General features: G+C 36.7%; 1 protein-coding gene across 1 annotated transcript in view; it reads right to left on the reverse strand.

Annotated features, from left to right (window-relative positions):
- Positions 1–16133, reverse strand: part of LOC127636787 (intermembrane lipid transfer protein VPS13C-like) — a 71083-nt gene that overhangs the window by 41291 nt on the left and 13659 nt on the right. Inside the window, exons 10-33 of the mRNA XM_052117560.1 lie at positions 15355–15412; positions 13991–14118; positions 13775–13881; positions 13506–13677; positions 13356–13418; positions 13137–13269; positions 12941–13035; positions 12618–12760; positions 11616–11808; positions 10245–10359; positions 9997–10133; positions 9772–9904; positions 9552–9669; positions 9337–9469; positions 7590–7671; positions 7337–7434; positions 6717–6870; positions 6418–6497; positions 6215–6274; positions 5235–5385; positions 4792–4908; positions 4031–4134; positions 3770–3937; positions 3467–3502 (exon numbers count right to left, since the gene is read on the reverse strand). Of these exons, the coding sequence (XP_051973520.1) occupies positions 3467–3502; positions 3770–3937; positions 4031–4134; positions 4792–4908; positions 5235–5385; positions 6215–6274; positions 6418–6497; positions 6717–6870; positions 7337–7434; positions 7590–7671; positions 9337–9469; positions 9552–9669; positions 9772–9904; positions 9997–10133; positions 10245–10359; positions 11616–11808; positions 12618–12760; positions 12941–13035; positions 13137–13269; positions 13356–13418; positions 13506–13677; positions 13775–13881; positions 13991–14118; positions 15355–15412 (2778 nt within the window). The remainder of the gene's footprint in view (positions 1–3466; positions 3503–3769; positions 3938–4030; positions 4135–4791; positions 4909–5234; positions 5386–6214; positions 6275–6417; positions 6498–6716; positions 6871–7336; positions 7435–7589; positions 7672–9336; positions 9470–9551; positions 9670–9771; positions 9905–9996; positions 10134–10244; positions 10360–11615; positions 11809–12617; positions 12761–12940; positions 13036–13136; positions 13270–13355; positions 13419–13505; positions 13678–13774; positions 13882–13990; positions 14119–15354; positions 15413–16133) is intronic.

Consider the following 16133-nt stretch of genomic DNA (forward strand, 5'->3'; position numbering starts at 1 on the left):
CAGAATTTCATCCCAAATTTCTGTGATTTCTAGTTCATTATGCAGTATGCACACACATGCCCACACAATCAGAAACAAGACATTCAATATGCTATACCTTTTTACATTCTTACCGCTCAATGCCATAGGCTGAATTTACGTCATACAAAGTCCACTTCTTTTGCAATATCTCACATTAGAACAAGAACGTGACAAGCTAAGAAGTGAATACCAGTATATACTATATGCATGTATATATATATATATATATATATATATATATATATATATACACACACACACACACACACAGTGTGTTCAAAAAGAATTCAGACCCCTTAATTATTTTCACATTTTGTTATGTTGCAACTTTATGCTAAAATGCTTCAAATTGTTATTTTTTTCCACATTAATCTACATTCTTTCCCCATGATGACAAAGTAAAAAACTGAGTTTTACTTTGCAAATTTATATATATATATATATATATATATATATATATATATAATAAAAAAAACTGAAATATCACATTTACATAAGTATTCAGAGCCTTTGCTAAGACACTTGAAATTTAGCTGAGAGGTGCATCCCATTTCTCTGGATCATCTTTGAGATGTTTCTACACTTTGATTTGAGTTCACCTGTGGCAAATTCAATTGATTGGACAGAATTGGTAAAGGCACACACCTGTCTATATAAGGTCTCACAGCTGAAAATGCATATCAGAGCAAAAACCAGCCCATGAGGTCAAAGGAACTGTTGGCAGAGTTCAGAGACAGGATTGTGTCGAGGCTTCATTGAAGGTTCCCAAGAGCACAGCGCCTCCATAATTCTTAAATGGAAGAAGTTTGGACAACCAGGCCTCTTCCTAGAGCTGGCCGCCCAGCCAAACTGAGCAAACAGGGGAGAAGGGCCTTGGTAAGAGAGGTGACCAAGAACCCAATTGTCACTCTGGTTGAGCTCCAGAGATCATGTGGAGATGGGAGAAACTTGCATAAGATCAACCATCACTGCAACACTACACCGATCTGGGCATTATTGCAGAGTGGCCAGACAGAAGCCTCTCTTCAGTGCCAGTGAAAGCCTGCTTGGAATTTGCAAAAAAGCACCTGAAGGACTCTTACACTGTGAGAAACTAGATTCTTTGGTCTGATGAAATAAAGATTAAACTGTTTGGCTTCAATTCCAAGCATCATGTATTCACGATGTCTTCAGCAGTAGGGACTGGGGGACTGGTCAGGGTTAAAGGAAAGCTGAACGTAGAAAAATACAGAGATATTCTTAAAGGGTAACAAAACACCTGCTCAGAGTCTGACTCCACCCACTAGAAATATTTGAAAATGCAGGAAAAGTGGGCAGACCCCGGCGGGGATAGAGGGAACAAACCGAGTGCGGGGCTGAGCGGGGGGAGCACCTGAGACTCGTAGTGACGGATTAATTGACAGCTGCTGTCAGACTCTATGTTATTATTACTCACACAGTCGCAAGAGGACATGTACATGAATCTGGCGTGGTGAGCTGGAACCTGCTTACGTCAGCTGTCACCGCTTACGTCACGAAGTACCGCAACAGCCAATAGGAAAATTCAACTGCAGTAGCCACCGTTCAACCTGAAGAGGGCAGCACTCAGACGTTTTTACACCATATATTGTAGAATTAAAACACTTTATACACAAATGTCAAAAAAATTACTTGAATCAATGACCAGTACTAATAAAGCCCCATGCTTACAGATCATTAACTAAAAAAAGTTGGTTTAGGGTTTAGTTACCCTTTAAAGAAAGCATGGTCCAGAGTGCTCAGGACCTCATGCTGGGCCAAAGGTTCACCTTCCAACAGGACAATGACCCTAAGCACACAGCCAAGACAATGCAAGAGTGGCTTCGAGACAACTCTGTGAATGTCCTTGAGTGACCCAGCCAGAGCCCAGACTTGAACCAAAACGAACATCTCTGGAGAGACTTGAAAATGGCTGTCCACAGATGGTTCCTATTCAACCTGACAGAGCTTGAGAGGATCTGCAGGGAATAATGGCAGAAAATCCCCAAATCCAGGTGTGCAAAGCTTGTTGCATCATACCCAAAAAGACTTGAGGCTGTAATCGCTGACAAAGGTGCTTCAACTAGTACTGAGTTAAGGGTCTGAATACTTACGTATGTCAATGTAATATTTCAGTTTTTTCTCTTTAATACATTTTAGTTATCAAAAATCTGGTTTTATACATAACAAATATCTAGATAATATATAATATTAAAATTAATACCCAATTACAATAATAATGTATCCACCTACAAGTGAAAACAGAATTAAGGCTATAATGTGTCATTTCTGTGCCAATAGTGGTGCCAAATGAAATTGCAAACTGCACCAGGCATGGCAACACTGCCTCAACCAATTTGGGCGGGACTACCATACTAATCAATGGCATACAAAGGGAATTTTGCAATTCTGTTTGATGCCATTAGTGGTGCAGAAATTACATACAGCAGCTTTAATGATAGGACATTTGATGTATCATGCACTCATTTAAGAAATGCACAAGGGGCAACCTCATCTTGTGGTTCTATGAGCTACCTGATTCAAAGTGAGATGCATAACTAAACATTTCAAAAAGAGTTATTATATATTAGTGATGTAAAGAGTGTAACGTTAGCAATAATGAAATATTTTTGACAATATTAGGCACTTTTAGACTGCTTTTGTTTAGTTTTATATCTAATGAAAATTCATAAATTAGCAGCAGAGGTATGGATTTCAAAATATCATTTTCCATCTTTCTGAATATATATACGGCTGTTTCTTCAACTTGGGCAATTTCATGTCCCTAACCGATTGCAACTATTTTCTTCTGTTATAAGAAGGTGACATTAAAACTAGCTCAGAATCACCAGGCCTTCATCATTTCTTTTTTTAAATGACGTACCTATAGATTCTATTGTTGTAGTTTCTTCTCCACCAAAATATTTACCCTTTAGACATGTTAGACCAGAGTTATTGTACTAGCCATAATTCTCAATAAAGCTTTAATTTTGCCAAATCATGCCAAAGGTGTAAACATATTATTTAGTTAAAATGTTAGCTATGAAATTAGCCGTTAAAAAAACAAGCCATTTTATTTCTCAAATATTTATTTTCATCACTGTCATTTCTGTATTGTGTTTCTATGAAATAGTTCACAGTTCTAAAAGTGCTGAAAGTTGAAGAAACACCCATATTTGAATATTATTCTTTATTTTTATTCTGAACCAGTATTAACTATTATTATTAACTTAGCACTCAAAATAAAACAAAAAGGCATTCAAATTGCTGTCACTGTCAAGACTGCATTAATATGTTTCCTTCTCATTTGAAACGTTTAAATGTGATATAAAATCAGTACAGTTTAGGAAGGTGCAACAAACAATTTTCAGTGTGAGAGAGTGCACAGGTGCATTTAAATTTAAGCTGCAAAGCAAAATATTTTAATGCAGCATGCCCAAGCCTGTACCTCATCAGCAGAGGGGTACTGATAGCTAAAAGAGTCCTGAAAAGAGGAAGACACAGTTAAAGAAAACTATGAGGGGAGAAAAGGTATGGGGACAAAAAATAAAAAATAAAGGAAAAGTGACAGAAACATCTGAAGAAAAAAACATTATTTGCCTTGAAAACTAACAAGAACTGACTGTGCTCTAAAGGTAAAACAATCCTTGTCATTAACTTTAGATGATTGAGTATTATAGACAACAGCATAAAAAGATATGATATAAAAGGTAAGACATCTTTAAGTGTATGTATTTAAATGAGTTCTCACCAATAAAGACATAAGAAACTTGTGCAGGTAGACGATCTGGATGCAGCCCAATCTCAGGGTCACTTTCCCATCCACTTTAGAGGTGTCAGAGTAGCCCTCCCCTTCAGTGGCCCCAGGGTACAGAGTCATCTTGAAGCTGAACACCTCCTCCCCAACGATTGACACTGCCTGATGGTATCATTAAAAATACATATGGAGCTTATTAAATTGCCTAAAATGATCAGGCATTGCTAACTATTCACATCAATGGCAGATCTTTACCTTTTTATGGATGGTCTTTGGGTCCACATCAAGAACCACAATGTCACGCAGGCGGGCAAACACATCCGTTTCTTTTGCCTGGACCACCACAGATGCATCAATGCCTGACACAAATCAGTCAGAAAACTTTCTGAATATGCAAGAGCGGTATTGTGAAAATGAACTAAAGAAGTTTTGAAAAGGATAAATATTTATGGGTGTTAATATTTGCTCAGACATTTTGATTTGATTTGTTATTAAATGATGCAAGGCATCATAAAATCTGAAATAAAATCATGATTCAGTTCAATTAGATTATTTGGTTGGACGAAGACACAGATATAGTTTTTTATTTTACCTTTATTTAGCAAGTCAAGTCACATAAAAACAAGATTCGCATTTACAAAAATAACCTGGCAAGAGAATATCGTCCTCTTGAAGGGGAACAAATAAAAAATAAATCTCAATAAAACCAATAGATTACATTTGCATGGAAAGAATTGTATTTAAATAAATTGGGTATCATTCTATTTATTATAATTACTTATTAAATTCTGAAATCGATTAATTAAATATTTATTGTCACACTGATGCATCTTCATGCATTTACACCCTTATTTACCATCATCCTCCGAATACTAAACCCTTAGTAATACTGGGTTTTTCTTATAGACCCAAACAGATTAGAGTAACTGCAATGTTTGTTACATATGCCGACTTCGAAGCGTTGAGTTAATGTTGAGTTATAATCTAGAATTGTGATAAACTCTAGATTTTTTTACCTTGGACTCTGATGTCAGCAATGTTGCTTCTGTCATCACAGACAGACACTCTGAAGGAGTCCAGCATGGCAGACAGCTTAAAGTTCACAACACCAGAGTCCTTCGAACCCTTCGACACTAGGAAAAGATAGAGACTCTTGTTAAAATAGTATTCAGACACATCATGCTGACAATCTGAAACCAGCATTGTCTGCAACATGCTTTTACACGAGCAAAACCTATACTGTTTCAGATCCCTGTAAGAACAAGTCATAGCAAGACCAGTGCAAAGCTCAAGAGGAAAAAATAAATCAGTTACCCAAGAAAAACCCTACAGAGCAGAGAGAAAGACAACATAGATCCATAAGCAATATTCAGGGTCTGCCTGATCATTTGAGATCAGTAATTACATGGAATAAAATTAATTAGTGCCGACAACATAATGTGTCTGTGTGTGTGTTCACCTGTTTTCCCCACAGCTGCTCTCTCAGCCTGTCTTTTGATCTCTCTATCTTTAGAGGCCGTTAGCTCCTGTGGTACTGCCATGTTCAGGTAGTTGATGGTAGACAGCAACGCTTGAGTGTGCAACAGGAAGTCTAGTGAGGAAAACTCCACCTATGAAACAATACAGACCAAAAATGTAATTCCAATTTCAATTAAAGATATATTTCACCCAAACATGAAAGTTCTGCCATAATTTACTCACGCAGATGTCATTCTAAAGCTGTATGACGATTACAGAAGCTGGTTCACAACCTTGTGTTGTTTTTGCTACAACCGAAAGTGTAGCGCTAAACAATCAATTTCTCGAGAGCTAGAGTGAATGATCTTCTCACATAGAATATCATTAACATCATTTTTTTTAACACTTTCAGACAGAAATTCAATCATATCAGTTACTTAAATTACAGGTTGTTTCTCACCAAATCGTATGCCATAAGAAGACAATATATTGCACAAGTCACATAGACTACTTTTATGATATTTCTGTGTCCTTTTTGAAGCTTGAAAACAGAGACTATCCATTGCCACTGTATTGAGAAAAAGGACTGGGACATTCTTTAAAATTTCTCGTTTTGTTTCACAGAAGAAATAAAGTTGTATTTTTTTTGGAACAACCTGAATAAATGATTAGAGAATTTTCATTTTTTGGGTTAATTACTCCTTTAACCTCAAAAAAAGAAACGCTTCACTAAACACTAATTACATTTCTGGAATCTGTATATAAAAAAAAAAAAGAGAACAACTCCATTCTAACTATGCAACAACAAAACACATTTTTTATCAGTATATAAAAAACTAATTAAACTTTTTATAAATTGCAACATTGTTCAGATAAATCCCCACATATGAATTAGAAATGCTATAAAAAGTACTTGAGATAAAATAACAAATAAACTGCAAGATGTGTTTGATTATTTGTCACCGTTAAACATACACATACCTTCAGTGTCTGTTCTGTGTTATTAAATAAGGTGTTGAAGCTCGGTCCATTCACATCAGCCTTGAGGTAAAAAAGAAACAGAGTCACTCACCAAAGCTGACTTGCATGTATGCACTTACACACACACAAGTTAAACCACTCAGCAAATGCAACACATTTAGGAGTCTTTCAGAGAGTTTGATCAGCGGGATGCATGTGCTTACTTTGATGTACTCCACTTTCAACAGATCAGAGCCATGCTTGTCTAAAGAGGTAATCAGATGAAGTGGCTGATTTTGTGCATCTGAAAAAAAAAAAAAAACACACACACACACACACACACACACACACACACACACACACATGCACACACGCGCACACACGCGCACACACGCGCACACACGCACGCACACACGCACACACACGCACACACACGCACGCACAAGACATCAAAAGTTACATGTATCCCTTGAAACAGCACGAGTTACAAAACACTGGTCACACGGAGTGTATATGTATGAACCTCTTGTCTCACAGTAGTCCAGGCTGAACTTGCGGAGGTAAGATGTGATCGAGAGATCGAAAGTTCGTATCTTTCCCTCTGCACCCAGGTGAGACACACTCAGCGCCAGCACTACATCCTCTTGAGCAGCCTGCCTTGTTAGCTCCAACAACACCTAAACACCCACATAAAAACCAACAAATACATCACACTCAAACACACACTGGGGTCTACACAAACATGAACAGGAATTATACACACAATAACTGCCATCAACTGACCGAAACGCTGAATGACATTATAATGATTTATTACACGGCTCTCTGGAATACCTGATTCAGAATTGTGGAATTCTCTGTGAAAATGTCTGCTAAATAGTATAATTGACCATTTCATGTCTTTCAAATCACTCCAAGGTCTCTTCTCATAAAATAAAATAACATCAATTCAATATTTTATGTCCATTTATTTATTTGGTAAGATGCTGTGTCATAAGATGGATAATGTACTGCACATTCTTGGAAGCCTGAAGGTTTTACAACCATTGATGAATAATGACTAATCAGACCTTTTTAAATTAAGAGAATGTGGAAAAAGAGAAAGTAGTGATAAAAAAAAAAAAAAAAAAAAAAAGAGCATACCACTTTGACTTCAAACTGAAACTGCACTTCAGTCAACTCCTCTAGGGTTGATCTTAGAGTGTCTTCATCTACAGACTTCTCACTGGTGTCTTCAGAGTCTGAACACACACACACACACACACACACACACACACACACACACACACACACACACACACACACACACACACACATATATATAAACAGATTGAACTATTAAATACTACAGAATTAATTAAAAAACAAAGACTGAAAAGTATGTGAAAGTACTGACCTGACTCAATAGTATAGGACATAACTGAGGGGTCTAAACCCAATACTTTTGGCCTGGCATTCGAAAGTGACATTCCCAACACCTTCAAAAGAATATCGTCATTATTGCCCAAACAACAGCAAATTGAAAAATAATATTTTGGCAAGAACAATAATCCTTTTTTCCTCTATTAGTTCACCATCTGTACATGTGCAGCATGCTAGCATCTCACAGCATACAAGGTGATTTCAGCCCACAATAAATGTGAGGATATTGATTACATTTATTTGAATAAAATATGTTATATGTAACACATATTAAGGTGATAATACTATACTCGTATTGTTGACATTTTTCTAACCAATTATAATGAATTGGTGTAGCCAATTTCAAAATGCAATTGGAAGGGGTAGGGATATGTACAATTTTGAACATGATTTCCTTTCAAATTCTGCAGACGTTTATGCAGTGTTACTAGGGCTCAACGATGTGGATAAAATAATATCTTAATATTTTTCAGTCATTTGAAGATATTTGATACATATCTGAATATTACTATGTATATGTATTTGCTTTGAAATGTATTAAAAGTTTGATTTATTTTTTCAATCAGAGGAACCATCATTTCGACCAAACAGCCATTGTTGCCAAGTGGATTTAAATGTTTAATGCAAGAAGGAAAATACAATAAAAATCTACTTAAAAATAATCAAGGCATGTTTTCCACAGTGTTTTCCACTAAATGAACACAAGGAGGATAGATACTTAATCATTTTCATTAATACACACCAATACAGTACAGTATACAGCATGCAACAACACATACTGATAAATAGAAATATTTATCTAAATTTAAAATGCCATGCAGGTGCTTCAGTGAACATTTTTCAGTGATGAGTAATGAATGTGTTCAGTTAGAACTGATTCATGGAAATTAGTTGAACTTGCCATTTTTACCATATTTTTTGCTAAGGTCTATATCAGAGACACTATTACAACATATCTATCTTAATGCTAACAAACTACAAGGCTGGGAGAGATCAAATTGCCAAATAAAAAGTGCATTTAAATCAATTTGATAAGCACAATGTTACTTAATTTTATATCTCTAGCAAAAATATTCACAATATAGAGTGAATTTTAAATATCCCCAGCCTGAACATCACTAGGCAGCTCTTACTACGTCCCTTCCAAATATCACTCAAACATCATCTTCCTCATATTTTTCCAACATGCAGACATAGATTATATTTACTCAATACTTTTATGTTTAAGTTATATGCTTAATTTATCAGATATAGGCTACAACAAGAATCTCTTTCAGCATTTGTTTCGCACAGGAATCAACTAAGGGCTTTTCTCAGAGTGTTGAGGCAGCAACTCCACTAATAATATACAGCACAGAGCTCATCGGGTAAAGAGACAATGAGGCTGATTGTGGATAATGTCTTTCCTGAGTTGTGTAATTTGTTGAGACTGAGGCTGCCCTGTCACATTCACAGAGCAAATTCAGAACCTAAATATAAAAGCAAGCAGCTCTTTGTTATAGATTCAGATTCAGCACATGACTCTGACAGCAAAACATACACTCCGATTAGATTTAAAAGCTTCAAATATGCATGGCTTTCAAGAAACATCGGTGTTGACAATAGTATCAAATATATGTGGCTTCCTACCAGGAAATTACCTTTCAGGAGTCATGATTCATTTAAGTAGAGCCAATGCATTGCAAACATACTGCTTTCTTAATATTGAAGTGATATCTGACCTTTTCTGTTGGGGTGGTAGGGGGGGTTGACGTTTGTGGGAGTGGAATACTTTCCACCAGCTCCAGAACACCCTGGATCTTCTGATCAGAGATCTTAACGTGCAGCAATGGCAACTCCCCAGATACTTTGAACCTGGAAAATAACAGACCTGAGTGTATGCACAAGGCTTTAGATTGACATGCCATAGAAAGAGAGGAAGCGAGCTAGTGCTAACCTGGGCATTCGGGAATCTTTGTCCACCATACATTTGGCGAGCTGAAGAGTGAAGTCCATTGGTTGCAAGATGTGCTGATGGGAGAACCCCTGAAGACGAGCATTCTTCCATTTCTCTCCTTTAACACACACATAAAAAGCCACAGAACACAGTTAAAGGGCAAAACCAGTTGCAATAAAGTGCTGCTGTTCATTTATTTGCTCTGATTCTTTGTCTTTACCTGATTTGCTGTAGAGTATTTGGACACTACGAAGCTCCAAGGAGTATCTTTCATATGCTCGATCCATGATCTCCTCTAGTGATGAAAAACTGGCAGATACCTGCTGATGACTGCACTGATCTATGCTGTTCAACTGCACACACACAGACAAAAATGCAAATACAATCAGACATCGTTAACTGAAAGAATTCTCTCTTAAAAAAGGTTTTTAGTTGCCTCCCTCACCTGCAGGTTACCAAAATCAACGATCATGAGGTCTGATTTGCCGTCATAGAAGCCAGATTTGGGCAGCAGCAGGTAGGAGGGTTTCAGATCGATCCTCAAGTCCAGAACCTTACGTGTCTCAATGATGTGAGACAAACCTGGGTTAAGACAAAGAGAAAGGTGTTACTGCTGGGTCCTGTTGTACTGACATACTGTTTCTCAATGTGACCATATCTGTGGGGATCATGGGTAATGAGGAGAGGGTTTACCACTGGCTGTCTTCTCTTTGATCTCCTCAAGTTTGCTGAGAGTTGCTGAGGTGATGACCTCCAGGTCAACTCCTTTCCCCGTCTTAAAGAATTCTGTGATGCTGATAACAGTCAGCTACAAAAAAAAAAAAAAAAACGTAAACAAATTGAAATATTGATTTACAATTTCTTAAATAACAATAAAATCAAAATACTCTGAATGATGTAGAAGCACAACAGTTTTTCCAAGCAATTGGTGTACAATCAAGCAACCTATTTGAGCTAAATACATTTTTATATATATACAATCAAGGTATGTTTAGAGTGTGCTTGCTGTTTGTCAAGCTTTATTTAACAGATACAGTAGTTCAGCTCTAAAATTTGTTTGGATAAGCTGCATTTGTAGCTGTTGTAAAAAAAGCCAATGTACACACACACCTGTGACTGCACATTCTGTATTAAGGCGGCACTTTGCTATATTGCTTGGCATCCATATACAGATTACAGTGAGGCTAATGAAATATTGGCAAATGAATTGTTGATTAATTGTTATTATCATATTGCTGTCGCCATTGTTTTATAAAAGAAATAAGTCACTCAAGGTCATTTACCCCCTATCATTTGTAAATCCACTGTAATGCATCTAGTAGCTTATTGCTTTAAAGGGATAGATCACCCCAAAAATGTAAGTTCTCTCATCACTCACCCTCATGCATCCCAGATTATGTATGACTTCTCACTTCTGTTGAACACAAAAAAAGATTTTAAGAAGAATATCTGAGCTCTATAGGTCCATACAATGCAAGTGAATGGTGGCAAGAAATTTGAAGCTCCAAAAGGCACATAAACGCAGCCTCAAAGTAATCCATAAGACTCCAGTGGTTTAATCAATGTTTTGAGAAGCTATATGATAGGTGTGGGTGAGAAACAGATCTGTATTTAAGTCCTTTCTTTACTATAAATTCTCCTCCATGGCCTACACAGTAAGTGGTGATATGCATGATGGATGTGAATCACCAAAAACAAATGAAGAATGTAAAAGTGAATATATAGTAAAAAACATCCTTAAATAGTGACTTATGTCCCACCCACACCTATTATGTTGCTTCTGAAGATACATTTTTTACAATAGGATTACTTCTATGCTACATTATGTGCTTTTTGGAGCTTCAGAGTTCTGGCCACCATTTACTTGCATTGTTTAGAACAGACAATGCTGGAATATTCTTCTAAAAATCTTCCTTTGTGTTCTGCAGAGGAAAGAAAGTCATACACATCTGGGATGGCCTGAGGGTGAGTAAATGTTGAGAGAATTTTCTTTATTAGGAGAACTAGCGCTTTAATTGACGTTAATATTTATCATACAGTAAATAAAAAATATGTTTTACTAACAGCATCATAGATGATCTCTACGGGCTGTGAGTGGACTCTGATGAGCTGATCAGCGGTGCTGTTCTCTGGATTGAGCTCAAATAGCACACTGAGCAGAGAGGAATCGGAGTCTCCCACTGATGCTATGAGGGACGGCACTTCACCCTGCTGCTGCAGACCAGTCACGTACCAGTGCTCCAGCTTAGCCTCCACTCTGTCCAACACACAACACTTTCACTTAATACGAACACAATTAACACAATTCAAACATGGAGTGGATTAAATCCTCTTTTTTTGAGAAACAATGTTTTTTTTCCCAGTAAAAATATAGAATAATATTAAATTAAGATAAATGTACCTGTGAAACTAATTGAAAATAAGATTTTCAGGTTAATGTGTGAAACAAGAAATACTACTTGCCAATTAGTTAAGATAATTTTTTTTTTTCAAAATTCTAAAGGAAAACAAGTTTATTCTTCTTACCCACAAGAAAAAAATATCTTTAAGCATAGAACTCACTTTTTTTTTTATTGGAAAGCAAGACAAAAAATACTTGGTGTGAAAATTAATTCCATGCATAAACTATTAAGCCATTAAATTTGCGTTTTTCTATGTGCATCTAAACTACATCAAGAATCACAATAAAAGTAGTCACACTGAATAATATTCCAACTAAACTGAGTGAGCTCTATACAATTTAAGGTGTGTGTGTGTGTGTGTGTGTGTGTGTGTGTGTGTGTGTATTTATCACCTTGTGGGGACATTTTGTCGGTCCCCATGAGGAAAACAGCTTATAAATCATACTAAATTATGTTTTTTGAAAATGTAAAAATGCAGAAAGTTTTCTGTGAGGGTTAGGTTTAGGTTTAGGGGTAGGGTTAGGTTTAGGGGATAGAATATAAAGTTTGTACAGTATAAAAACCATTATGTCTATGGAAAGTCCCCATAAAACATGGAAACCAAACGGTGTGTGTGTGTGTGTGTGTGTGTGTGTGTGTGTGTGTGTGTGTGTGTGTGTCATACTTGATGGCCTGTGCTCCTGGTCTCTGTGAGATGGCTGTACTGAGGTCGACCATTTGCACTTTGAGGATCTCTGGAACACCGGGCTCCTCTCGGAATGTTACGGAGGTGCTCAACAGTTTAAAGGTGACAATCACTGCTACATACTAAACATGTGAACAAAAGCACATGGAAAATGTCCAAATTAAGGCTAATGTGTTGTATAAAAAAAAAAAAAATACTTTCACATCTTTAGTCAACATACAAGTAAAGATGAATATAGTAAGTAAAGGCTGATCATATGACCACGTCTCATTCCAGTAAAGGAGGTGCACATTTCTACTCACGTGTTTTGGTAAGGCAAGGTTATGTGAGCTCCCACTGTAGCCAATGGCTGTGTAGAGTTTAGTTTTCTCTTCAGGAGTCATAACGGAATCTAAACCTGCAAAAGCAAAGAAGTATATTAACAAAAATATACAAAGCAAATACATTTGCATTTATTTTTAGACAGTTTAACAAATATACTACAGATAAAACACTCACTCTCTGGTTCTTTATCCTCCTCCTCCTCTTTCTTCCCTTCTTTCCTGCCAAAAAAGCTGCTGAAGAACCCTCCTCCACTCTGTTTCTGAGTGGCTGCCTTTTTGGGAACAACCTTCTGCCCAGAACGAACCACCTGTTGAGGAGAATGTAAGGTAAATACACTGCATTAGAAATAATAACACAACAGTAACTTCCTTTGTTCAGTAAGTATTTGCACACCTCCATTTGAACTTGCTGTCTGGCCAATACAATGTTGAACACATCCAGAACTTTCTCCAGCTCCTGAGAAGTGGAAAGAGATGAAAATTCAAATTAAATGTATAAACCCATTAATGTTATCTGGATAAACTATTCATCTCTAGTTCGTACATGGATCTGTTTCTCTGACTCCTCACGGACTTTGCCCTGTGTGAGTTTGACTTTGTATGCAGCTTTGTACGCCTTAAGCGTGTGCCTGTGCTTCTTGATGTTGTTCCAGTTCCACATCTTATTAAATCGTCTGATATGAACTTCCAGTATACTGCTGATCCCATATTTCCACCTGTCGATCAATCAGAGGTACCATATTAGAAACAATAAGCTCCGATCAAAGTCCAATAGTATCCAATTAATCATAAGAAAAAGTTGTATGTACTTACCACTGCTTTGCGTTTCGGTAGACTGGAACATCAGGTCTAAACTTCCTGTACGGGCCGTTCTTCACCATACAGTCTATGGACTCCAGCAGATCCACCATAGACAGGTACTAGGAATAACACCCAAAAGAACCAAATCTGTAAATCCTCCCAGTAGTGTGCTTATTTAGAATATGTAACCCATGATGGGTTTACATGATGGTGGCTATATCGTCTTACCTGAGGCTTGGTCATCTCAATTGCGATGTTCTGAACCTCAAGGTGCAGGTTCGCTTTGGGTGACTTCAGCTCAACTTCAGCATTAGGGTTGATGCACATCTTTGCAGAGGCAAAGATAGGTTTGAAAACTGTATGAGGAGGAAACAAATGATTCATCATAATTGGTGCCTTGATATTCAAAAGTGGTTCTCAAAATTTTTGACTTCAAGTACTACATTTTTGAAGAATATATTTTTATTTTTTGCTAACAGACACTAGGAGACTCAATGGACTTAAATAATGAATTGCAATTAATTTTGTGATCCCAAACGTTTCAAGAACTGTATGTTGTTCTATAAAACCAATCGTTGTTTGAATTTAAATAATAATTATGATGTCAGCTGACGTGATGTACTACTAAAATCTTGATTTTTAGTGGCTTTTAGCATTTTTAAGAATTAAGTAATATCAAACCCTTTGGAAGTTTGCCAAGACTCCCTAGTGTTCCTCTGCCCTCTGGTTGTGAACCACTGATATTAGCCAAATTGGCCGTAAATCCTTCAACCATCAAAACCTTCAACTTTCTACATAATGGTGACTACGAGGAGGTTACCCCATGTGACTCTACCCTCCCTAGCAATTGCTAAGGAGGGTAGAGTCACATGGGGTAACCTCCTCGTGGTCACTATAATGTGATTCTCGCTATCGGTGGGATGAGTTGTGCGTGGATGCCGCGGTCAATAGCATGAAACCTCCACATATCTCCGTGGTAACGCGCTCAACAAGCCGCGTGGCTTGACGGTTTCAGATGCAGAGTCAACTGAGATTCGTTCTCCGCCACCCGGAGTCACTATGCCACCACGAGGACTTAGAGCACTTTGGGAATTGGGCATTCAAAATTGCGGAGAAAAAATAAATAAAAATAATATCAATTGCTTTCACATGCCTACTCTATGTTAATTGTAGCTGTTTTGCTGTTCTTTCTGACAATTGTAGTTTAATTGTAGTACTTAAGAGTATATGATTGTGGGAAGAACATGTCTGCCAAGAATGTAATTATACTTCACATTGTGATTATTTAAGATTGCATGCATAAGGTGTGTTGTGTGTGTGCATGGATCAGGATCACACAGTCTGAGCAAATAGCACATGACAAAACAAAGATGTGGAGGATAAACTTAGATTAAAGCAGAGCTTGCATGAAAGAACAATTAAAAGTTGGGACACAGGGTTCTTTTCATGCTATATCATTACTATATTTCTTACAGATTTATTCTTTACTACAGACTTTTCAAACTTTAAACCTCCACATTCATCATTTCCTCTGATATCTTTTTTTTTTCTACCCATCCACTCATCAGCACAGTGGATAAGACAATACATACTGTATTGATAGCCTTGCAGTTCCTCATTTTTGTTGCTTATGCCTGCTTTCATTCTGTCCTGCAAAAACATACAATAATCTTAATGAGACATATTTTTCAATATGAGGTGATGTAATAATACATACACAAAATGAAGGGCAATATGTAACAGGGAATAAGCAAAAACATTACTATAGGTCATAAAGTACTTTATAAGTCACAGCGAAAGCAATTTAAAACAGCATGACAAGGCAGAGCTAATTTATGAAATATAGTCTGATACTGATTACAAATTACATGACATACATTGTAATCAGTAATGTAATCTTTCAGATTGCACTTTCAGTAAACAATGTTATTTTTGATTACTTGTTGCATATTTTGCTGAAAATCGAATGATTTCTTTTAAATGTACAAAGTACCAATTAACATTCCATTCAATAAACATTAGTAAACCTAAAATCAAACAGCAACTTGCTTTTGTCAGTCACTGAATAAAAAAAGGAAAAACTAAAACTGTAACACAAAATGGAAGACAATGATAAGATGCATGTATTTTTCATTTTAAGTTAATTGTTGTTATTTAGGAATGGGGTTTGGATTATTTTTTTTTCCAGCTTTGAAAAGAATAATGAGTGAATGTCTCTAGATGTGTTGTAGATATGTAAGATTTGTACCACCTCATAATTATGGCTGACACCTCAAAAACCTTTTATTATGGACAGGTGAAAGATGGCTCGTTCAAAAAACCCATTAAATCAAATCGTCAAACATCAAAACTAACTATTACAAATGCACTA

This window comes from Xyrauchen texanus, chromosome 1 (assembly GCF_025860055.1).
Source record: "Xyrauchen texanus isolate HMW12.3.18 chromosome 1, RBS_HiC_50CHRs, whole genome shotgun sequence".
NCBI lineage: Eukaryota > Metazoa > Chordata > Actinopteri > Cypriniformes > Catostomidae > Xyrauchen > Xyrauchen texanus.